The sequence below is a fragment of the Astyanax mexicanus genome, chromosome 7 (assembly GCF_023375975.1).
Source record: "Astyanax mexicanus isolate ESR-SI-001 chromosome 7, AstMex3_surface, whole genome shotgun sequence".
NCBI classification, from domain to species: domain Eukaryota; kingdom Metazoa; phylum Chordata; class Actinopteri; order Characiformes; family Acestrorhamphidae; genus Astyanax; species Astyanax mexicanus.
This window is the reverse complement of record NC_064414.1, coordinates 44,867,741-44,892,143: the sequence shown is the minus strand read 5'-3', so window position 1 is coordinate 44,892,143 and position 24,403 is coordinate 44,867,741. Positions and strand designations below refer to the sequence as shown.

Genomic DNA, 24,403 nt, shown 5'->3' with positions numbered 1-24,403 from the left:
TCAGTTTCTCTGATTTTGCTATTTATAGGTATATTTTTGAGTAAAATGAACATTGCCGTTTTATTCTATAAACTACAGACAACATTTCTCCCAAATTCCAAATAAAAACAAATTAAATTACATTGTCATGAGAAACGTTCAGAATAACGAAAAATAATGCAAAGAAAATAAGTTCATATTATTTTAGAAACAATACTAAAGACTTAAAGCTGGAAAAGTTCAGAAATGAATATTTGGTAGACTCTGATTTTTAATCTCAGCTTTCATTCGTCTTGGCATGATCTCCACCAGTCTGACTCTGAACCCCATTGACAACCTCTGGAATGTAATCAAGAGGAAGATGGATGGCCAAAAGCCATTAAACTAAGCTGAACTGATTGCATTTTTGAACCTGGAGTGGCATAAGGTCACTCAAAAGCAGCGTGAAAGACTGGTGGAGACTTAATTTTATGGCGTTTTATGTCTGGTGATGTATCTGATTTTTGAAGTTTGTAACTCTGAAAAGAAGAGTGTCTGCTAGCTGTCAGACTGGCACACAGCTGGTCTCGTCCTTATAGTGAAGTACTGCCTATAGAATAGGACTCTCTGGAGCAGATAAACATAAAAATGTTAGCTTCATATCTAATCCCAGGTGTGGGCTAGGAGGGTATAAAGTATTGAACTATGAACTATGGCTACATTCTGGTGGCTACGTTCACATTACCAGGCTGAAGTGACTTAAATCTGTTTTTCTGCTCAACGTGGCTCAGATCTGATTGTGTGAACGTGCCAAATCCAATTTTTTCAAATCATTTCTGAGCCACTTCCATATGTGGTCCTAAATCGGTTGCGTTTTCAATCCATGGGTATGCGCTACGTGCTTCTCTCTCGTACCCACACATCTCGTGGTGCAACTGTGCAGCTATAGCTGCAAAAACAGCAAAAGCAAACCACCTGGCCATTTTTCAACTCCTCGACCTGAGCATGAACTTTAGTCCAGCTGTTTACTCTCCACTCCAGCTAAAGATACTCCACATATGAGCTGCTAATACATCCATTTTCCTTCATAAAGATACGAGACTTCTCTCAAATCGTTTTTTTGTTGTTGCGCATGTGAGACGTATCAGGGACAGATCTGTTCACATTTCACACAGATACAGGTCACTTACATTTGTGAATGTGAACAGTCAAGATAGCTAAATCCGATCTGAGCAAAAAAAAAAAAAACGGATTTGAGCAACGAGGCTTATAATGTGAAATTAGCCAAAGAGAAGCATGACACAGGTTTTATTATTTATTCACAAAATCATTAAGAACACTCGGTAAATGCTTTTACATATCAAGACTGGTACAAAATTTTATTATGATCAAGGCAGTGCTAGCAGCTTCATCCGCTCATAAGTAAATTTGTTGTTATTGTGACGTAACACGGGTTTGTTCTATTCTGAGGATTTTACGCAGCTCATTTAATAAGAATTTAAAAGCAGAACAGTAAAAAATGTAGCATGAAGCCACAAATGATGCAAAGCTGCTTCATCAGAAGCCAAAACACCCGCACTGTTAAATACTACTGAATACGCCTGACTTGTGGTTAAACTATTGTTTCTATTGTTCCTAGTCAGCCAGGAATAGCTAGGAATCAGTTGCTTGAAGTGAACTGAACAGAAAATCTACATACGAGTGAAAAGTGAACAGAGGATGGAGGGGGATGGAGCGTGCACACTGTAGACGAGGAGAAAGTTAATATGCAGTCAAATGAGAAACAGCTTGCACTGATTTGAGCTGTTACACTTTGGAGGGAGAATTTAAGGGAGATCGCTGGCAATTAGGCTTAGGATCCATACTGGCCTCGGCTTCGGCCCAGCCCGCGCCTACTCCAGGAGCAGACAGAATGCCATAAATTTGCCAAGGCGCCAAGCGGGGCCCTTTGAAATTCAGATGGGGTGCTAGTCTCTCGCTCGCCTCTCCGATCACCTTCCTGCTGCAGGATGGAAGAGGCAGGAGAGACGGAAAAGGAGACGGAAAGGAAACTGCCGGGGAGAGTCCAGGACCTGACAGATTTACATTAACACCAAATCTAACACCCTCCTGCTCAGATTCTGTAGTAGTAAAGGATTTGGATCAGAGCAGTCTTAGATACACTACATAGGCAAATACTGTCACATTGCTAACATAATCGCACAAGTCATTTTTTGGCATTTATTTATTTATTCATTTTTTTGCCTAAATCATGTCCTCTTGATGCTGCATGGCCACCTGTGGTAAAATCTCCTACACCCTCCTGATCATATCATTTGATTCTACCCCTTTAAGATAATGGTCTGTGTCAAGAGTTAAGACTTAAATTCATTTATTATGCCTAAGCCTAAATAAAATGTGGCTTAGGCAATTTTAATATATTTCCAAGACTATTCAACTTTTACTGAATTAATTTCCATGTTTCAGGACTCACCCTGATTTTTCTTATAATATAATAATAAAGGCTATACATATTGAATAGTTGTTTAGTCTTATTTTTGTGGTTTTATTCTGATTTTTACTCTGCAATTTATTAGGCAAAATAGCTAATCCCACAAAGCTAGCTCTACAATGCTCTACAATATGTGGCTGTCAGAATGTTCAAATGTTAAAATGTTGAATTTCAATCAATATTTTCAATAGTTTGAATTAGGATTGTTGCTGGTTGATTCTAATGCTTGACCTTATAATAAACTATCCTCTTAAACCATTGCAAAATTTGAAATAGTGTTTTTAATATCTGTTTTTGCATCTGTTACTATGGCAGGTAACAAAACCTTGTGAGGAAGCAGAGTAAAAAGTCCAATTCTCCAGCAAACAGCTCTATAAATGGATCCATTCTATTACATTAGCACACTGGAGATCTTGTCAGTGAAGTTCTTTACAGAACAGAGCTCTTTATAAATCACCCATTCTTTCACTAATGTTTATAAGGGCAGACTGCATTAAAAGATACTTGCTTTCAAACATGTCAATGCAATGATTAAGGTGAGTTACAATTAGGGGTGGGCAATATTATATCGTATACAATATATCGTGACACAGAAATATTAGGATATTAAAAATCCATATCGTGATAATAGAGATGTTCTGTCTTAAAAGTAGTATATTATTTACTGTGAAGCTTTAGGTGTATTTATTGTATAATTGTTTTAGTTTGCAGTTTATATGCATGCACTAAATATACTGCAGTATTATTTGCTGCATTATATTATTTTATGCTATATTATTTATTTTGCCACATTATGATTATACTATTATACATTATACTCTATTCCTGAAATGAATGAATTATTTTAGTTTTCCTATATCGCCAAGTACATCGTTATCGCAAAAATACCCTGAAATATCGTGATATTATTTTAGAGCCATATCGCCCACCCCTAGTTCCAATACTTTTGTCCATATAGTGTTGATTAACAGGCCTAGTGTATGTTCTCTTATAAAGAATGTTTACTTTAAATAAGTTCAGAAAAAAGGTAATAGGCACAATAAGAGAACAAAGAACTGCCTCAGTTGTAGTGGAAACGTACAGAACGAACTTCTAAAGATTTTTCCATCAGTGTGAAAAACAGTTTAATCAAGCCGGGAACCATTAAAGTCTCCAGGTTGTTTTTTTTTAGGTGTTTTGAATCTATTTAGCCTAGAAGAGGGGTGTTTAACCTGTCCATATTGGATTTGTGTTTCCATTTGTTAATCAGTCAGTCATTCTTCCAACAACTTGAGCTTCTGACTTAAGTTTCTGAAATGAAAGCTGTCCAATATGGACAGTTTAGACACTCCTGGCATATAAGCAGTTTACTGCTTTACGAAACAAACTCATACCTAAAAAGGGTACAAAACAAAGATTAAAAAAAAAAAAAAAAAAGTGGGGCAACAGAATATCTTACGGATCAGAAAAGTACAGGTATTTCACGTATTTGGGACGCGGTCACCAAACCCTGTTATTGTACAGACCACGTTAAGATTGTTTCCATACTTACATCTTTCCAAACACACCAAACAGTTGCATACTTGTATGGTGCAGTCAATTCTCCTACGAAGAACTTCAAATAAAGCGTATCCGCATAAAAAAATGCGATGTTTGAAACCTGTATTTATTCTAGCTCTGGATGGACAACAACTTCTGGAGGGTTGCTGGAAGATCTACATGTGAAAAGGATGACCCCGCATTCCAGAGCAGTGTACGACAAGCATCAAAGCCTCTGTACAGGAGACAGAGGAGACGGATCGCTTCAGTGGACTGAAGGAAGCGACTGTTGTGTTTCCAGGAGGGATTCAGATGAGACTATTTGAGCTGTGCGTAATTTCTTGCAGTCGAGGCTCCGTGAAATCAAACTAATTAAGGGGAAAAAACAGCTTTCGGCTGATTCCTCTGCTCTTCTTTCTTTCTTTTAGTAAAACCACTGGCAAACAAAACTCGCTCGCTAACAATGCTGGTCTATGGGAGACGGTTTTCGTGAGATTTCAGTCAGTACGCTTTCTGGCACGTGGGATGAGAAGGCAGTTAATTTGATAGCGGAGAGTGCTATTAATTACAGGAACATGGCAAGATTTCTGTTAGTCATCGTCCGCAACACTCATACACAGCCACGTAATTAGCGGCAGCTCTCCGTGATTTCTGGACGACTTCAAAGAACCGAAAAAGCCACAGAACTTTGTAAAATCCTCAAAAAACCACAACAGTTCCTGTTATTCTTGGCGTTACGGTTCTTTGTAGATAACAAAAAAGGAAGCTGGACACACATGGGACTTACGCTGGAGAAGTCAGATGATCGATTCTCGAGCTTATTGGAGAAAACACGGAAAATGTTTTCAGACTGGGCAAAAAATCCTGCTGTCGGCAGACTAAACTGATCCCCATCTTAAATTTATACACAAATACAGCTTTACAAACCTTTTAAGATATCCCTTACTGAGTACAAGCACAAAAATGGCCAATTACTGTACATTCACATGCTTAAGCCCTAATGAAGACCTGCAGTTCCAATTTTTACGTAATCTGGATCAACCTCATAATCCCCCACTATGATCAGAGCAAAAGGACGAGGCACAAACATGAGGATAGTAAAAATAAAGCGTCTGGTTTATCAAAAGACAAGACAAACTGCAAATAACTTACTTTTTGGGGTCATAGAAGTCCATGGCCTTCTTCACCTTGTTGTATGCCGCCACTTTGAAGGGCACAATCTCCAGAGAGATGAGTCCAGGGGCCATGGTGAGGACTTTAGCACCGTGAGTTGGCTCGTACAGATCTTTACCCGTGTCTGGATGGGGCATTCCGGCTGGGTCTCGGCCTACGATGTAGAAGTTTGCACCAGCGACCATCCGAGCTCTGCAGTGCCACTGCACCTGTAGGAGAACAGAATCCAGGTATAGAAAATCATGAGCAGTGACGAGAAAACCTGTAGTGGCAACATTCCAAACAGAAAAAAATTATATGATTTTATATTACAATTCTGGTACAAAACTACAGGAATAATTTCAAAGAAATTATTAAGTTTATTGTGTTCAACCAGTTCAAACCAACAAAAATCTCATTTGAGATTTGTGAGACCACACATACATTCAAAATAAGCCTAAACATTTCTAAAAGTTTCTCATAGGTCTCTTTAGCTGCCATACTGGAGCACTGTGTGCTTGGACCCCGTCGATTACAGTTTGGGATGTAATTTAAAGACAAATGCTGAACTGTCAGAGTGGTTACAACAGTTTATCCTTTTTATAGTTTATACTTCAGACTGTCATAACATCACTTTCAGATAACAACTAAATATTTGCCACATACTGGATTTTTTTGCCAACAAAGATGTTTGGTTTAGATTTGTTGTCTGCTGTTAGAAAATAAAAGAAATCAGAACACAAAACTAATTAAATTTTAGGGAACAATCACTCTCTTTTTAATGTTTTAGTTTATTATTATTTCAATTTCGGTGAAGCATGGCTTGCCTAAATAGATCCACCCGTGCCTAAACACAGAGTGATTTATTTTAAAATAGCAAATGTAAATGATATACAAGAACAATATTTGCCACAAAAAAAGTTCACTGAAAAGCAAGCAAGAGGATCAAGAGATACTAATTATCAGGTTATCACAAAATCCATGCTGTAACATTTGAAATGCATTAATGGTAAGCAGTAATTTAATATGATTTGCATAATAAAACAACAGATTATAGAATACAAATTGTATGTTTTCTACAAGTTGCTATGCTGGAGAAATCCTTTGCCAGAAATACTCTTACAGTGCTAAGGGTATCAATCTTCAAAAAAAAAGTAGAGAAAACTACACCAACATGACAAATACTTCAGCACTCAAATTAGTATTTAAGCCATTTCGACAAAAAACAGGTCAACCAAAAAATAACTATATTTAAGAACATGTAAACAACAATACAAATAATAACGTAATAAGTGGACTTAAAGCAGCACTAGGTAGGATTTTCTTGATTTTTGATCTTTTTTAAAGAAGTAAAGTTACAGCTTGAAACTTACTGCAGCACTGCATTGAGGTGTAATAGGAGGAATAGCGGTGCTCTCGTGTCTGTGCCGCAGCTCCTCTGAGCTCAAACCAGACTCTGCAAGTTTTCCGAGACGGCAGCGACCAACGCTCGTGAGAACTGCGACCTGCTTTCCGACCTTTAGTTCTAACAGTTCTACAAGAACTACTGGTTCATTCTTTACAAACTAACATACAGACACTCTCGGCTGGCAGAAGCTGGAAAGAGACTGAATATGTCTGTGAAAGCCAAAAAACGAGAAAGAGAAACTAACCCGCCTGAAATATTTATTACACTCTACAACTGTAGGGGGAGCCTAATGCTTGATATATAGTAGAAAAGGTGTGTCAGGGAATACGCTTAGTATGCTAGTTTGGTTAGGCATGATTTGCACAAAATGATCAAAAGTTGCACATTTAAATAGCTGGATTAATTCGATTTTACATTCATATGAAGCTATAACACAAAAAACATATACATGCCTACTAACAGAATGAGTTTCAGAACCAGTGCCTCTTTCCCAGTAAAAGCTAAATTAGTCACAGTCTGATAAATGAGCTCTGAACAGGATAAGTGGAGAAGTTGTTCTGAGAAAGAACAGTTCCGCCAAAACACGTTCGGTTCTGAGTAGAGACATCTAAGGCTGTGTGCTCAGGCCTGTTTGGACAGAGACACACGATCTGTACTGGCCTTTATCAGAGGAGATGTGCGTTTGTGAGAGTGAACAGGTCCTTCGCTTCCTCCTCGTAACTCACTGAGTGTAATAGTCGCTTCCTGCGGGCTCGTTTCAGAGCTTCAGAGCTCCAGAGCCCTGTCTGCTCTTAATAAACCACTAATGTCCCCGGACAAATGATTAAAGGACAGCGGACTTCAAAACAGATAGAGTATATTCCATCAGCGACAATTTGTGTCGGAGGAGCGCTGCTAGGGTTCTGTCTCTCTCTCGGGCCGCGGTGTGTGCGGAGGCCGCTGCGGGATCGGCTCGGAGAAAGCTGGTTGTGTTTAAAGGCAGCGGAGAGCGGCATAAATCAAATGCGAGCGGCCGGCTCGCAGGCGTGTGTACCTGATGAGCCTGTCTCGGCTGTCTGCAGCTTCACTCATGTGGCCGATCTCACGAGGCTCTGCACTTCAGGACCGTTTCAGGCGTTGAGGGACTGATGCTACGCAGCAGCCTAGCATATCAGCTAATGCACCAGAGAGAACACAGCGTGCCGCGGAACTGTGTGCTTCAGACTTACTGAGAGAACCGTTCTTCAAAAGGTTCTTTAGTAAGGACATAAAACACCATGAAATTTTAAAGAAAAAGTGTTTTCTGACTACAGACGTCTGACTACAGTGTTCTATGGACTGGCAGAAAAAACTAATAGCACCTTTTTAATATAATTAATTAAACACTGCACGAAAATAGTTATGCTACTGTTACTGTTATATATAACATATATATAACATATAAAATATCCATTTTATTCGTCTTTTAGTACATTTGTCCCAATTATTTTATTTAGCTTGTTTTTTGTTTGTTATAGATATTTTATAATTGTGTGTCCGCAGAAGCAATACAGTATCATCAGCCCTGCACCACCTGGCATAACAAGCAAGCTGATTGGCTCTTTTAGTTAAAGGTGTGTCTTCATCTGTAAACAGAGGTCATATTGGCGGCACGGTGGCTAAGTGGTTAGCGTGTTTGCTAATGTTCCCAGGACTGGGCACTTGGGTTCAAGTCCCTATCTGGGTGGAGTTTCCATGTTCTCCCTGTGTCTGCGTGGGATTTCTCCAGGGACGCTGGTTTCCACCCACAGTCCAAAAACATGGAGATCAGATAAATTGGATATTCTAAAATGCCCAGAAAAATCTGATTTGGTGTGCATGTGTAAGTGTGTGGTATGTATGCAAGTTTGTGGGTATGTAAATTATTAATTGGCACTCTGTCCTGGGTAAAATGCTGTAGTGCAGTCCTCCAGGTGGATAGTTGTTTCCGGTTGAGAGTAGGCAGTGCGCTATTGGCTGCCGCTTCTCTCCGGTGTGTGGATGAGTGCTGAGTATCAATGGTTGTGTGTAAAATGTGTAAATTGTAAAGCGTCCTTGGGTTTCAAGAAAGGCGCTATATAAAAGTGTAACTTCATTCATATTAAGGGGGCAGTTAAAACCTGCACTAATATCAGACAGCTCATGCTCCAGTCTGCTTACCTCAGTGGGGCCGGCGTACATCATGGGAGAAGGGAAGATGGCCACGATGGTGGAGTTGGGGTCCAGCACGCCCTCCTCCAGTACGGCGGCGTGCTGTCTCATACGCCAAGGCAGCGGCACGTCATCATCTTTGGTCCAGCCGCCCAGCGGGTGCAGCAGCAGCACGGGCCGCCGATAACCGCGCTCAATCAGACGCCTCTGAGTGTCCTGCATGAGCAGCGCATGACCGTTGTGGACCGGATTTCTCAACTGGAACGCAAACACTGCATCTGAGGAGGAAAGAAAGAAAGTGAAAGAGAGAGAGAAGGAGAAGTTATTTTTTCTGATCAATGAAGCTGCAATCAAATGCAAAATAAACACTTAATCAGATTAGGGTTTCCTGTCAGATGTTACCAATAAGAGCACATAAAAAAATTGGAAAAAGGGTTTTCAGTCTCTCTGTCCAATTACTCTGCAGTTTAAACCAGTTTAGCGGACCAATCACAGCTGCTGCTGTCCATGTCACACGTCGGGCTACGGCTTAGGTTACAGTGTAGGTTTGAAATAAAAGTATAAACTGGGTTTAAGGCACTGGCAGTATGATTTGAGGATCACCGATTCGAATACCAGGTTCATGCTGTTTGCCATCAGCAGCCAGAGTCTGAGAGAGCACAAACATCTTCCATCTCTATGGATGGAGAAATGGTACGGTCTACCCTTGTCACTTCTACAGTGATGTTAGTCATCATAGGTGTCTGTTAGCGCTGGATACCCCTAAAGAGACCTGTATCAGAGGACTATAGAGTATCTAGAGTAACTGGCCATCCAAATGCGATAAAAACAGGACAAAAATTAACAGAAAATGTTAAGGCACTTGCTCCAGGGTCCAAAATAACGATTTTCCCTGACATGGAACCGGCACCATTCTTGTTCACGAACCAAATTTTGAACTGCTTGCTGTTTCAACCAACAAAAGTAGGTTCCAGAACCAGAAACATTCTTTCACAGCGGGAAACGAAGAATACTAGGTTCTTTAGTGCAAACCGTGACGACAACTGTGACAACCTGCTGGCTTCTGATGTGTATTTCACAGATGCAATCTCTTACCTGCGTTCATCTCTTTGAATTTCTGTTTGAGTTCAGTGGGAGTGAGGCGGTAATTGTCCAGTCCATCATTCCAGTAGATCCTGTCCAACACCTGCAGGTCTCCTCCCACCAGCCAATCACCGCTCTCCATCACCATCTGAACACAAACACACAACAAAAAAAAAACAACTTCAGAAAAACTACGCTGAGATCTTCAGGAATTCAAAGGTAATACCTCTGTGGTATTGGTATCCTTATTTTAAGGATGTTTAGTAAAGAACACGCTGCAAAGGTTCAAACACTAAGGCATCATTTTTGCTGAAACAGAAATGTCAAAAATTAAACATCTGGCCACAGACAAAATACTGAATACATTTTTAGGAAGGTTTCCCAACATTTGTTTCACTATTGCATATATTAAATAGACTAAACATATTTTTGTCTTGCTTTTCATAGAAAAAAAAAACTAAATTACAATAAAATAAAAATATAGGGATGCATCAATGTTGGAATTCTGAGCCGATGCTAATAACCAATATTATACATTTCATATACACTACTCACAAAAAGTTAAGGATATTTGGCTTTCAGGTGAAATTTATGGAAAATGTGAAAAGTTCACACTACAGTGATATCATATCATAAAGGATGCGCTGGTGATTTTCTCAAATCAAACAATTTATTGAAACAAAAGTTAACAACAATGGTGGGTAAACCCCATTAAAAAAAATTAAATGTCTCAATAACTTGTCATGTGCCCGTGAGCATCAATTACAGCTTGACAACGACGTCTCATGCTGTTCACAAGTCAACTTATTGTCTGCTGAGGCATGGCATCCCACTCTTCTTGAAGGGCAGCCCTCAGGTCATTGAGGTTCTGGGGTGCAGAATTTCGGGCCTCTACAAGGCGACTCAGCTGATCCCACAGGTTTTCAATAGGATTCAGGTCTGGAGAAAGTGCAGGCCATTCCATTTGAGGTACACCAGTCTCCAACAGCCGTTCCCTGATGATGCGACCTCGATGAGCTGGAGCGTTGTCGTCCATGAAGATGAAATCAGGCCTGTGTTGTTCATGTAGGGGCACAATCACTGGATTAATGATGTTATTCAGGTAGTACGGGCTTGTCACTGTACCATTCACAAAGTGTAGGGCAGTTCTGTACCGACTGGACACACCTGCCCACACTGTAACACCGCCACCTCCAAAAGCTCGTCTGGTAACAACAGTGGCTGATGCATAGCGCTCTCCTTGACGTCTCCAACATCGTTGCCGGCCATCATTTCTGCTCAACGTGAATCGACTTTCATCAGAGAATAGCACTGAGGGCCACTGGTCCCTCGTCCAGCGTAAATGCTCCCTTGCCCATGCAAGACGATGATGCCTGTGCCTGGTGGTGTGGTCAGGTACCCTTGCAGGTCGTCTAGCACTGATGTAAACGGTTTCGAATGGTCTGACGTGACACTTGAGTGCCTCTCACCTCCCTTAAACGTGCCTGGAGTTGAGTGGCATTCATCATCCGGTTTCTCAGGGCATTGTTCACAATGTAGCGGTCATCAGCCTGGGATGTGGCCAAAGGACGTCCACTTCTACGCCTTTCTGTGACTCTTCCAGTCTCTCTGTATCTCTGTTGCAACCTGCTGATGACACTCTGTGACACTCTAAGCTCAGTGGCCACTTCGGTCTGAGAACGTCCCGTTTGAAGCATCGCAATAGCAAGGTACTGTTGATCTATTGTTAGGTGTCGTCTTGGTCTCATGATGTCAAAATGTGAACAGCATTATGAGGACAACTGTTTAAACACCAGCTCTAATTGAACCAAGACATTTATTGGTCCATTCGAGGATCAAACACCTGTTGTGAATTTTGCCGTTAAGCTCCTCGTTAGAGAACAGCAACTTGTGCAAAAAGTACTGAACCATTTAACAGTTGGACATTTGCATTCAAAAGCTTAGAGTAGGTCACATTAAGTTCACCTGTAAAGGTTTAAATGAATTTTAGGCTCGTCCTGAAATTTCACCCTAAAGCTGAATATCCCTAACTTTTTGTGAGTAGTGTATCTGCCAATGCTGACATCGATACTGATATACAAATGTATAACTTACAGAAAGACGAGACACCCTGATATAACATTATAAATTAATGTAACATTTATACACCCTACATCTACTCTTTCAACAATAAAATTCCTTTGAGAAATTTTTCACATTTTTGTTTCACATATATTGAGCTACCTGGTCCTTACATAGACTGTTTTAAGTCTAAAGGCTCACCGTTTTAAACAGGCATTTGGATAAATACATTTTTTAAACTTTACTTACTGTTTACAGCCTTAAAACATCTTTTTAAATTAACAGGTTAATTAACACTAGAGGATCATTGTGCATCCCTAAATAAATATTTATTGATCACCTAAAACTGTAATATTCCAGCAGACATCAACTAAGCACAATATGACTTTAAATAAAAATAGTAATCGTTCTGTATTAGTTCTGTTTTGTATAACTTATTCGACCAAACACCAATTTATTCATTCATTTAGTAATTTTTTTTTGCATTTTTCAGTCAAATAATTTCAGTTGCAGAATATTTGTTGCATGAGCCAGAGGTAGTGATGGTATTTTCCACTCTTCATTGTGAATTCTGGTGATCTTCCCCTCCTTTTCACACTTTTAAAGGATTCTGAACATGACAACACTTCACACAAATACTGCTTTGAAAGCAGGACCTGGATTCTGGAACAGCCCTGTCCCGCAATGATTTACTGAACTCCCAAAAGTGCATTAGAATGTGTCTAAAGAGTCGTGATTCAGGCTGTAACTCTTGCACACTTTTTCCGCTGCTAAGCCGACAGCTGACACATCCTCTGAAGTGTTAGTGCACTCAGTGTTAACAGCAGGGACTGTGAGGACACCAATCTACAGCTCAGCGTTAAGATTTAAGAGCGAAAGAGCCGTTTCACACCCATTCTTCCCTTTACGAATGCAGAGACTCCTTTACAGCTTATACATGTGCACACTGTAGGTAATACAAGCAGTACATGCAGTGCTGAGTGATACAACCTCGTCTCAATATCAGATGATAGATAGATAGATAGATAGATAGATAGATAGATAGATAGATAGATAGATAGATAGATAGATAGATAGATAGATAGATAGATAGATAGATAGATAGATAGATAGATAGATAGATAGATAGATAGATAGATAGATAGATAGATAGATAGATAGATAGATAGATAGATAGATAGATAGATAGATAGATAGATAGATAGATAGATAGATAGATACTTTATTGATCCCGAAGGAAATTTAGCAGCCAGTAGCAATTACACAACACAGTAGAAACAAACAATAAGTGTAGTACAATACACTTATTGAGGGATAAAATTCTAAATTGAGACTTAAATAAAATATATACATAAATATATAAATAAAAAAAAACTATAGAAAGTGTGGAAGTAAACAGTCGTAGATATGAGGTAGTGCAGTAAAAGAATAAACTAAGTATAGGAGGTATTAGTAGATATGACTATTAAACATAAACATAAACATGTGCAAGTATTATATTTAAGTTAGGTGCGTAGTGTAGTGTCCAGGGGTGCAAAAGTACAGGATGTACAGTAAAGTGTCCCGGAGTGCAAATGTACAGGATGTACAGTAAAGTGTCCAGGAGTGCAAGTGTACAGGATGTACAGTAAAGTGACAAGTGTCCAGGAGTGCAAATAAACAGTATATACAGTAAAGAGGCAAAAGAGTCCCAGGGTGTAGATGTGTATGGTGTTTTTCCAGTACAGATTAAGAAAGCACATATGAGCCTTGTTTCTCATCTGTCTTCTCTCTTCCGGCTCAGATTAAGAAAGCACATATGAGCCTATCACGATTAATCAAACATTTTACTTTACCTTAACTATAATTAAAGAACAATTATTTTTATGAACATATGAGCGCTGTTGCTCAGTTGGCTCGGATGAGTTTCATTTTGCTTCAATATCACAAACTGGGCAGGATGGAGTCATGTGACTACACAGATGTTGTATGTTTTAAGACAGAGTGTGAATGTGAACTGTGTTGTCTAAAAATATGGTGATTAATCTGATTTTTTAGGAAGAGTTTTTTTTGTTAAAAAAGCAATATGTTCCAATATTTAGTTTGTGTAGTGTACAGTACAATAAAACATCTGAGCCCCCCCCCCACCTCCATCCGCACATTACCAAAGACCCTATATTACGAGAAACTGCACGCATGGTGAGTTCAGAATCACCCATGTGACTTTTCACATCTTACATATAAGCGCTCCACTCATTTAGCACAACACTGACCCCACCACAGAACACACACACACACACACACACACACACACAAACACACACACACAAACAAACACACACACACAAACAAACACATACACAGAGATGCACACAGACAGAGAGATACACACAGACAGAGAGATGCACACAGAGACACACACAGGTACACACAGACAGACAGAGAGATGCACACAGACAGACACAGACAGACAGATATACACACAGAAAGATATACACACACACAGGGACACACACATATAGAGACACACAGACAGACAGAGATACACACAGACACACACAGACAAACACACACACACACAGACAAACACAGGCGCACAGGGACACACAGAGACGCGCGGACATGGTCACACAGAGACGCACGCACAGGGACACACACAGGCAAACAAAGATACACACAGACACAAACACAGAGACAAACACAGACGCACAGGGACACACACAGACAAACAGAGATACACACGGACACAAACACAAACACACAGACAAACGCACACACAGAGACAAACACAGATGCACAGACACACACAGACACACACACAGAGACACACACAGAGACACACACAGAGACACACACAGAGACACACACCCAGGGAATAAACAGGAAAGTGGATTTACTGCTTGCAATTGATCCCAGGTTATTCAGCTCTGGCCCTGCTGAGTGACAAACTTCAGTCCAGGAATCACACACACACACACTCACACACAATATAACTGATACTGTAAGTGCCTCAAGCTGCATACTCACACACAGAGACACACACACACAGACACACAGACACACACTTGAGCAAATGTCAGATACGTCAATGCTACTGCCAATACAAGTGCACATTCCTCCGCTGCCAAACAGACAAACAGAAACACGCAGCTTAAAATGTTTTTGTCCGAGTCTGACGGAACTCAACCGTTCCCAGCTGATCTGGTCGTGGTCACACATCACTTCCCAGACATTTGTCTGGCTTGCGTCAGGTTCTCATAAATGGGATCTTTATCCAACTTTTTTTGTCGGTTTTGAAAAGAAGCATGACAAACCTGAATGGAAAAAAAATTAAAATTGCTTAATTTTGCCAAAAACAAACAAAAAAATTGTAAAACACAAAGAAGAAAAACAGGAAACAGTGAAGCAATAAGTGGTGACGTAATGGATTCTTCAGGCTAATCAGAACTTTTTGTGCTGGTGAAGTGGGGTCAAGATCAGCTCTAATACTGGCCACTGACCACTCCGCCTGGAGTACAGCTAACAGAAAGCTGATAAACTGCTCTAAAGATGCCTTCAAATCTCTTTATTATACATACTGTACATCTTCCAGTGGTAGTGCAACAGTACCTGATGGAAGCACTGATTTAACTCACATTTTCATATCTTTCACAGACTTTTCTGAAAAGTCCATAAAATTCGTCAGATCTGAATGGAAAGTCAGTTTCAGTCTAGCAATTTTAAGAGGTTCCAGTCTGCATTTAATCAACACTCATAAAACTGTTATTTAACGGTATTTTAGTAAGGGAACAGAACCATGACCACTCAGTGAATTGTTTGGAGGTTTAAATGCTCTTTGCCTGTTTAAAGGGTTCTTCACATTGATAGAAATATGCTGTAGATGGTCCTGTACAGCCCTTTTGAAGGCTATTATCAACCTTTAAACAATTGAAGAAGAAATGTTTTCCTTTGACTCTCCTTCATGTGCACAGACGTCACATCACAGGACAGGTACAACAGATTCTGCTGATTTCTGTATCTACTGTAACTGTAAATTAACACTTAAGGGAGATTAGCTCTGGTAGCACAACACATCCAAATTGACCAAATGTATACATGAACATTTTCGGACAATACATACTTATACTTTGTGAATGCCAGATTGGGTCAGAATGCAGTTATGTTAAAGTTCTAAAATGCTGGAGTTGGGTTCTGTTAAGGCTGACTACATGTCAATTTAACAGCCTGTATTCATGGATCCCAGATCCAATTAACCCAATGGAAGATATTCTCATTACAAAAACATTTAGATCAAACCATATAGATCAACAAATAATCAGAGATTCCAAACCCTGGTCCTGCACGTTTAAGTGTATTCCTGCTGGGGCGCCGAGTGGTCCAGCGGTCAAAAGCGCTGCCACTATGAGCAGGAGGTCGCAGGTTCGCAGCTTTGTCATCAGCTGCCAGCGCACTGAGGGAGCACAATTGACCCTGCTCCCTCCGGGTGGGTAGATAGCGCTCTCTCACCACATCACTCCTAGGGTGATGTCTGTGAGCTGATGTACCGGAACCAAGCCGCTGCGCTTTTCTCCAACTGCGCTGGCTGCTCGGCAGCTCGAAAAGAAGCGGTGGCTGACTTCACATGTAACGGAGGAAGAATGTGTTAGTCTTCATCCTCCTGGTGTGTTTGGGGTATCACTAGTGATAGGGGGAGTCCTAATGAGTGGGTTGGGTAATTGGCTATTTAAATTGGGGAGAAAATGCAAAAAATTATTTAAAAAAAAATTATACAAACCTGCTGCAACACACACTCTAATGAGTACCTAAATCAAACGTGTCACAGCTGGGAAATCACTTAAAAATACAGAGCTATGGTCAGGTCTTGGTGTGTTAATATCTCATTTATATTATCACCGGTTACTTTCATTGTAGCAGGAATCGAGGGAGTTCCCGCCAGACCGCTAAAAGATTCTCAGACAGGTTATTTCCTCTCAGAGCAAAGGAACACAGTGAAACAGTGCAGCCAAATTGTCCCTCTACCCAAATTACCTCCTCCCTGAAGCCCAACCTGAGCGTACACACCTCACATCCCATTCCAGCAAAGGCTCACGCAGGTTTGATCATTACTGTATTTTCAAGAAGTGTAATTTTTACAATTGTCATTGGTCACAGGGGACGGCCTCATTGTGGTTACAAGCAGACGGGCCAGAGCGTTCCAGAGTCCATAAGCTTTCCTACACTGGCGCCCTGCAAAAGAGGGGACTGGAACAGCCGGCCGGTTTGAGAACCATTAAAGTCTACCTGAGCCCCTCGTCCGTGTTCACAGATGGAAACAATCGTTCAGTATTTACCCTGATATATTTGGAAGAGGAAGGTGAGAGGGGGAGTGGGGGCGGGGGTCCGACTGAACACTGTGTAAATAGAATGCTAAGCAAGAAATCCAAGCAAAACAGATGTGTGAACTGGAGGAGGTAGGGGATAAAAGGATTACTATGGAAAGTGTGAGAGACAGACAGACTGGGAGCGAACGACAGCTGAGAACTACGGAGTGATGGATAGGTCTTCTATCAGAATAAAAAAGACTGGGCCAGAGCTGCATACTGTGAAGCCCTACAGCTCCTGGGGATCCATCAGTTTCCTAGGGCACAGCGAACACAAATGCGCCCTCAAGATCCCATTATTTAGCCCCTGCCTTCAAATGTGCACTTTCTGCACACTTGAAAATTTCCCACTAAAACAGAAATCATATCTGTACTAGGGATGCATCGATACTATTTTTTTATGTATTTTTTTAATCTCCATTACATTTTCCATTACCTACTTATAATTAGGCAATCAGTATCATTATGTAATAGTGTAGTTGTTAATGTAAATTAGTGAAATGGACTTGTGGACTAATGGAGTTGTTATTAGCATGGTATCTGCTCAGAATCATTATTCATGCATCCCTAGTCTGTACCTGTAGTTATTTGTCCAATGACTAGAAAAAGAGGTATATTTATTTGTAGGTAGCCAGTGAATATTTGGATTCATGATTCCTATTTTTTGGCTGAAAATCCCAAAAAATGGAAAGACATTCAATTCAATTCATAGAGCAATGACTAATTTATGCAGTGTTTTCTCTAATATTACATCTAAAACCAGTGTCTTATCGTTGACATATCGGTTCATTTACATTTATTTTCCTCGATAAGTAAAATGATTGAGGTTGTGCAAATATATTGTATAATAAACTGATAAAGCAATTAATTGCAATAGGCCGAGGTATATTTATGATTAAAATTGCACTGCTGAAGTAAATATGCGACTAGAACAACACAGCTGAAATAAATTCACGATTAGATTTGTACCGCTAAGGTCTTGGTATTGCGCTTGTGATGGTTGGTCAGCTGAGATATGGAGTGTGCCATATCGTATTGTACACAATAATATGGTCAACATTTTTAAATTTATTGGAAACGATATTATACCCTGAAATATTGTGCCATATCACCCACCCCTAATTTTAATTTAATAATAATTCCTATTAAATATGTACTAGAGACTTTACTAGAGGTTATATATGTCCAGAATCATTTATTTTACTTTAAACCTGAATATACAGATATACTTGAAGTGCATTTTTAGTATCATGTATCAGTTATGTAGTTTTGAAAAGCAGAACAAAATGCATTCAGGCTGAGAAAAAACATGTTCAGTATTCAGACAAATGTTAAATTTTGAAAAAATTAATGAACATTACAGGAAGGCGTACCAGTAGAAACGTCTAGTAAATTTGTTTTTCAAATACCCCACCTGCTCCCTAGAACATGTCATGTGACTAAAAGCTCTCTAGTGATGCTACCCTCCACATTCCACAGCCTCTGACCTTGATATAGGGGTGGTCCTTGCAGGTGGTGCCCCACTGCCGGGCGCAGCGCTCCTCCTTGCGGTGCTCGTAGAACTCTGGGTTTCGCAGGATGGCCACCCGCCGGCCACCGTACACCAGCGCCACCGCTGTGCAGCCGTCTAGACGCTCCTTGTCTGCGCCAGAGACGGGCAGGACCACCGGCACCGACATGTTAATAACCCCTCCTATGGAGAGAGGGCAAAGGTCAAACACACGCCACATACATCAGCAGCTCACAGGAGAAAAAACCCAGGAGAAAAAGGTAGGTATGGTTACATATATACAGGGAGAGGAGAGAGAGGGGGAGGGCAAGAGAACCACATAGCTTTATTTGAATGCTGCTTGTGCTTTTGTGAAGCGCTGAAAGGCTGATATTTGTGTTGGGCAGATTCATTGGCTTCTACACCTTGATTGAACCAACATGAGCTGGGAACTTTTCAAAACATGCCTTTCAGGATCTTCTCTAAAGCTTCACAAAGTAGCTGAAGCAGATGGTTCCCATAAGACAAGAGCCTAAGAGCATCCCAGCACTGGCTGAGGAGCCCACTCACTCACTCTCATCACTCTCATCCAACAGCTCTGGCAGAGGCAGGCCAACATCCCGAATACCTAGTTAAGACCTCTCAAATATCTCGTAAAGTAGAAAAAGTAAAATAGTATTGCTTAATATGTAAACAAGGTTCTTGCACCATTTTAAAAGTCAAATTTAATGATTTTTAAGACCTTTTAAGACCTCAATAAATATAATTTAAGACTCAACAATGTACTCATAATTTCTTTAGTCCTCTCCCCGGTAATGTAAGCTAACTTTCTGCTTTGTTAGCAAACTCGCCACTTATGTTAGCTAGCTCTCTGCTAACCTTAGTTCTATCCCTGGTAACATTAACTAGCTCTTTTTAGCTTTATAAAGTTAGTATGTTAGCTAGCTTGCTGCTAAAGTTGTATGTTAGCTGATTCGCTGCTTATGTTAGCTAGCTTTCTGCTAACCTTAGTTTAATCCCTGGTGACGTTAGCTAGCTTGCTTTAGCTTGTTAAAGTTAGTATGTTAGCTAGATCGCCACTAAAGTTAGTATGTTAGCTAGCTCACCGCTAAAGTTAGCATGTCAGCTAGCTAGCTACTAATGTTAGCTAGCTCTTTGCTAACCTTAGTTCTCTCCCCAGATTAGATGTTTACGATGGGCAACTTAGTTTTCCCACAGATATTAAACACACCATCTGAAAATGTAATACCTACAGCAAATTTACAGTTAATTTAAGGCCTTAATTACCCAGATTTTAATTTAAGACATTTTAGGACTTTTTAGGGACCTGTGGGAACCCTAGTAAAGTTTTTAACAAAAGTTTAAACAACCCTAAAACCAGCGTTTATTATTTTAAAAACATATGAAATTATTTCGTATACAAAAAAGGTTTTAAACAAAGCAGAATATGTTTTATATTTTACAATCTTAAAAGTAGCACCTCTTGCTTTTCATAGTTGCACATTTTAGCTGGTTTGTCTCAGTCAGCTTTATGAGGAATTCAGGCTTTCAGTTAACAGCTGTGCTGAAAATGTTAAGAGTTCATTACTTGAATTTCTCGTCTCTTAATGTGTTTGAGAGCATCAGTTTTAAAGTTGTGAAGAGGCAGAGTTGCTATAGTTCAGTATTCAGTATCAGCAGGTATTGTACAGAATAACTATTATTATTAGACGAGAGAAATCAAAGGTGTGGCTGTCAAGTCCATATAATCTTACTTTCATAAAATCTGTTTATAGACATCACAATGTGTGTGTGTTTGTGTGTATGTACATATGTGTGTGCACGCAGGAATGTTTGGCAACACAACACACACAGCGGAAGGGTCAGTGTTATGGAGCAATAAAACTGAACTGACTCTTTTTTGGAAACTCAAACTTGATGTGGGGAAATTGTTATAATTACACAGTTCCATAAACAGGGGAAGCAGATTACCTCCTAAAAAGCCCCTCAGCGTATCTGCCTTCTCCCATAATCAAAACGGCACATGCTCTTTCCTTTTATTTCAGCCGCCTACATCCCCGTAACTCTGAGAAAGCCCCGGGTGAGTCAGATCAGCGTGACTCGGGCCTGAGGGAGCAGAACCTGAGACTCCTATATTAAAGCTCTAATTCACTTTTATATTCCATTTAATTTCATTTGCTCAGAGTAACACTATTCCCTGAGCTTCAACCACAAAGACACAGCATCCTCAGAATGAAGGGAGCTTGATGGACTTATACTGCTGATCAACAGCACCCTCTAGTGCTGCAGTTTGGCCCTGGCACAACTTATACTATTTACTCTTGACTAGTTTGATCGGTCTGCACTAAGTAAGGTGTGAAAATCAAATAAAATCACTAAACAACCAAAAGACAGACATTTTAAACAGGGATTTCTACATAGATTTACCTTCCCCTACTGCCCAGGTTTCTTTAATAGGCAAAACATATTTAGCACTGTGGTCTACAAAGAAAAGAGTTAATAAACAGAAAGCTTAAAAGTCTCACCGTCCAGCAGGCAGTCAAAGTGAAGACACTGGAGGTACTCTCTCTCTCTCATGAAGCCATTGAGGGGAGTGGCCCAGCCCTCAGCCAGCACCTGAACCCACTGCATGTCCACCTTAAAGAGCAAAGAAGAGTAAAAGGTAAACAGTAAAACATCACACTCAATGTTTATTGGCTGTAATACTCAAAGGTTTTAATCTAAAAACAGAGAGCCCTATCTTACACTCTGTAAAAGGTGAGTTGCGATTCTCATTGCTATCTTACACCCAGCCTACAGCCTATTTTTACGCCTTGCACCTGCTTCGTATAAGAAGCAAAGACGGGCGTGGTGGTCTGGAAGGTGTGAGGTGTGAGATGTGTTTAGGTACATTTCAGGCGTGTTTCTATCTTGGCACCATTCACTGATTAAAACCCTGACATAAGTCACCACCGGTCAGATGTTCATTGCTATCTTGGCAACACAGGCACTCTCAACATGCTTACATGCAGCAAGAACATGCAGCAGTGCACAAACCCAACTTTTACATCAACAATAAACAGAATACTAAATAACATAACACTACTGTACCCGTGAATGAGCTGCTCATGCACCTTCGCAGCGTGAAACTGACAGTGGGTCAGTTTTCTCTACTGAGAAGCGCAGAAGCACTGCACCGTTAAAATACCAATCCGCCAAAGTAAGAGAATAAAGGGATTTCATGTTATACACAAAACACACCCATGACAAGCTAATATAATTAGTAAATGCCTTTTGTGCATTTTAAACTGTGCAAAGCATACTTTTCCAGTCTTTACGATAGCAAAGACACACTGACACACCCTAAATCCAGCTGCACGGTGCACGGTTAATGACTCGCCTATAGATCACTAAAATAGTCCTTGTTTCTCCCAAGATTTCTTCTTCTCTGTCTGAGGGTGCTTTTTCATGCTACTATCAATTCAATCCAATTTTTACAACAAACATACTCACAAAGCAGATTTACAGAGATACGGGTGCATGACTCTTATGAGTAAGCACCACAATGATAGTGGCAACAGTGGCAGGGAAAACTCCTTCAAACTAAGAGAAAGAAACCTTGGCAGGAACCAGGACTAACTATCACCTTGACTGGCTTATAAGAGCCTTGGTTACAGATCTGTGTTAAACTGCTGTGTGACAACATTCGTTTGAACTAAACTGAATTATACAGTGAGGAAAATGAGTATTTGGACACCCTGTGACTTTGCATATTCTCCCACTTAGAAATCAAGGAAGGGTCTGAAATTTTCATCTTAGGTGCATGTCCACTGTGAGAGACATAATCTTAAAAAAAAAAAAAAAAAAAATCTGCAAATCACAATGTATGATTTTTTTTTTTAATAAATATTTTTTATGTTGTTGCTCACTCCTTACTGTAGATAGTAGCACAACATCTGTGTGGGGCTTGAGACCTACCTTCCCAATCTCAACAGCAGGCAGAGTCTCTGCGTCTGCCTTAGCCAAGTCCAGCTTGTTCTCAGGCACGTAGAGCTCTTTCACCTCATATGTAGCATCTACAGGTACAATGTCCTAAAAGGTATCAACAGAGGTAATCAGTTATATATGAGAAGAAGCATGTAAGAGAATCTCCCATGACATTTGTTTACCTGGTTAACCATTAAACCAAAATTGGTACTAAAACCAAATTGGTATTAGAAAATTAGCTCACATTTTTGTTCACTATCACTTTTCATATTACTGATATCCATATTCATAATCATCATGCTGCTACAGCAATTTGCACTTGGACTCATGTTGCTGCTACTTCCCTACTCCTATATTGTATTGTATTTATCTATCCATTTTATTATTGTAATGTTTTACTAAATTTTTTTCTTTGCATTTATCCATTAACTGCTCTTTGGGTCTAAACTGAACCATGGGAATTACAATTTTGTTCCACCTCATGTATCAAAAGTGATGTGAAATGACAATAAATCTCCTTGAATCCTTGGAGTCTTCTGACTTTCGAAATTCGCAAAGTATTGATGTTTCATTACTAATACTATTTAATGCTTTTAATATTGTGTGATATTAACCCATAAGAGCCCAGACGTATTTCTGAATGTTGATGCCAAATTCATAATTAAATCAGATAAATTCAGTGAGCAGCTTCTTTATATTTATTTCTTACTTTAGGCACATGATTGTAAATATTTTGAAGGTTAAAATCCTCATGTAACGTAGAGGAAACAAAAACTATTTAAACTATTACCATTTTTTGTTCTAGAAATAGTTATATATAGTAATAATATGTAAAAGATGTCATTAAAACATTTGAATGGTTGAAAAAAATGGTTGAAACTAAATAAAACAGAGCCGTAGAAGCAGAAAATAAACATTTTAAACTGGCTAATTTTATCTCCAGCACTCCTGTATTCTGTAAATAAAATGACATGAACACACATTTACACACTGTTCTCAGGATGTTCAGTATGCGTCACTTTGGGACTTTATGAGTGTGTAAAGTGAAGGAGAGAGTGCTTTAAGAAACGTTACACAGCTTTTTAAAAGAACTTTTTTTTTTTTTTTTTTTACACACATCTGTCACTACGGGTTTTTTGGGAAGTATTAATGTACAGATTAACAGCTGCAATAGTCAGCATTGTACAGACAGTATTGGCCCAGTCTTCTAATGAGAGATATGAGAATTGTAAGGCCGTGTGAGCTCACTCTCTCCTGCAGAAGGTCGAGAAGCTGCTGGATGCACTCGTTTACGCTGCAGGAGTCCGTCTTCAGAACCAGCTCAGGAGCCTCAGGTTTCTCATATTCAGAGTCTATCCCTGTAAATCCTGCCCACACACAAAAACACACAAGTGTTAGTTCAGCCAGCAGGTACTGATTAATGAGTTCATCAAAAAAAAAACGATCTGTAATATCTAATCTTGCCAATATCTTAACAAATTCACTTGCTAGTTGCTACAATATCAATGACCGATGTCCAAAAAAATAAATGTGCATAAAATTTTTATACAATACATTCCATGACCATTCCATGCCTTCAAATGAAATGTTCATGACCACACGATCTTTAAAACACCAGTGCAGACATGGATTCTTAAAATATTATAAACTATAATCAAAATTGATAACAGGCCTAGAATTAATTTGATTAAAAAATAAAACATTTTTAAGCAATGTTGAGACAGAATCTTCAATACTAAATTACTTAACTAACTGATCTGATGTATTTGTAAGCTTAAAATAGCTTCTCT

General features: G+C 39.7%; 1 protein-coding gene across 1 annotated transcript in view; it reads right to left on the bottom strand.

The window, feature by feature from the left end:
- papss1 (3'-phosphoadenosine 5'-phosphosulfate synthase 1) overlaps nt 1-24,403 on the bottom strand; it is a 43,655-nt gene that overhangs the window by 4,469 nt on the left and 14,783 nt on the right. The window contains exons 5-11 of the mRNA XM_007234306.4: nt 23,862-23,980; nt 22,605-22,718; nt 21,173-21,284; nt 18,646-18,851; nt 9,771-9,906; nt 8,685-8,953; nt 5,120-5,349 (exon numbers count right to left, since the gene is read on the bottom strand). Of these exons, the coding sequence (XP_007234368.3) occupies nt 5,120-5,349; nt 8,685-8,953; nt 9,771-9,906; nt 18,646-18,851; nt 21,173-21,284; nt 22,605-22,718; nt 23,862-23,980 (1,186 nt within the window). The remainder of the gene's footprint in view (nt 1-5,119; nt 5,350-8,684; nt 8,954-9,770; nt 9,907-18,645; nt 18,852-21,172; nt 21,285-22,604; nt 22,719-23,861; nt 23,981-24,403) is intronic.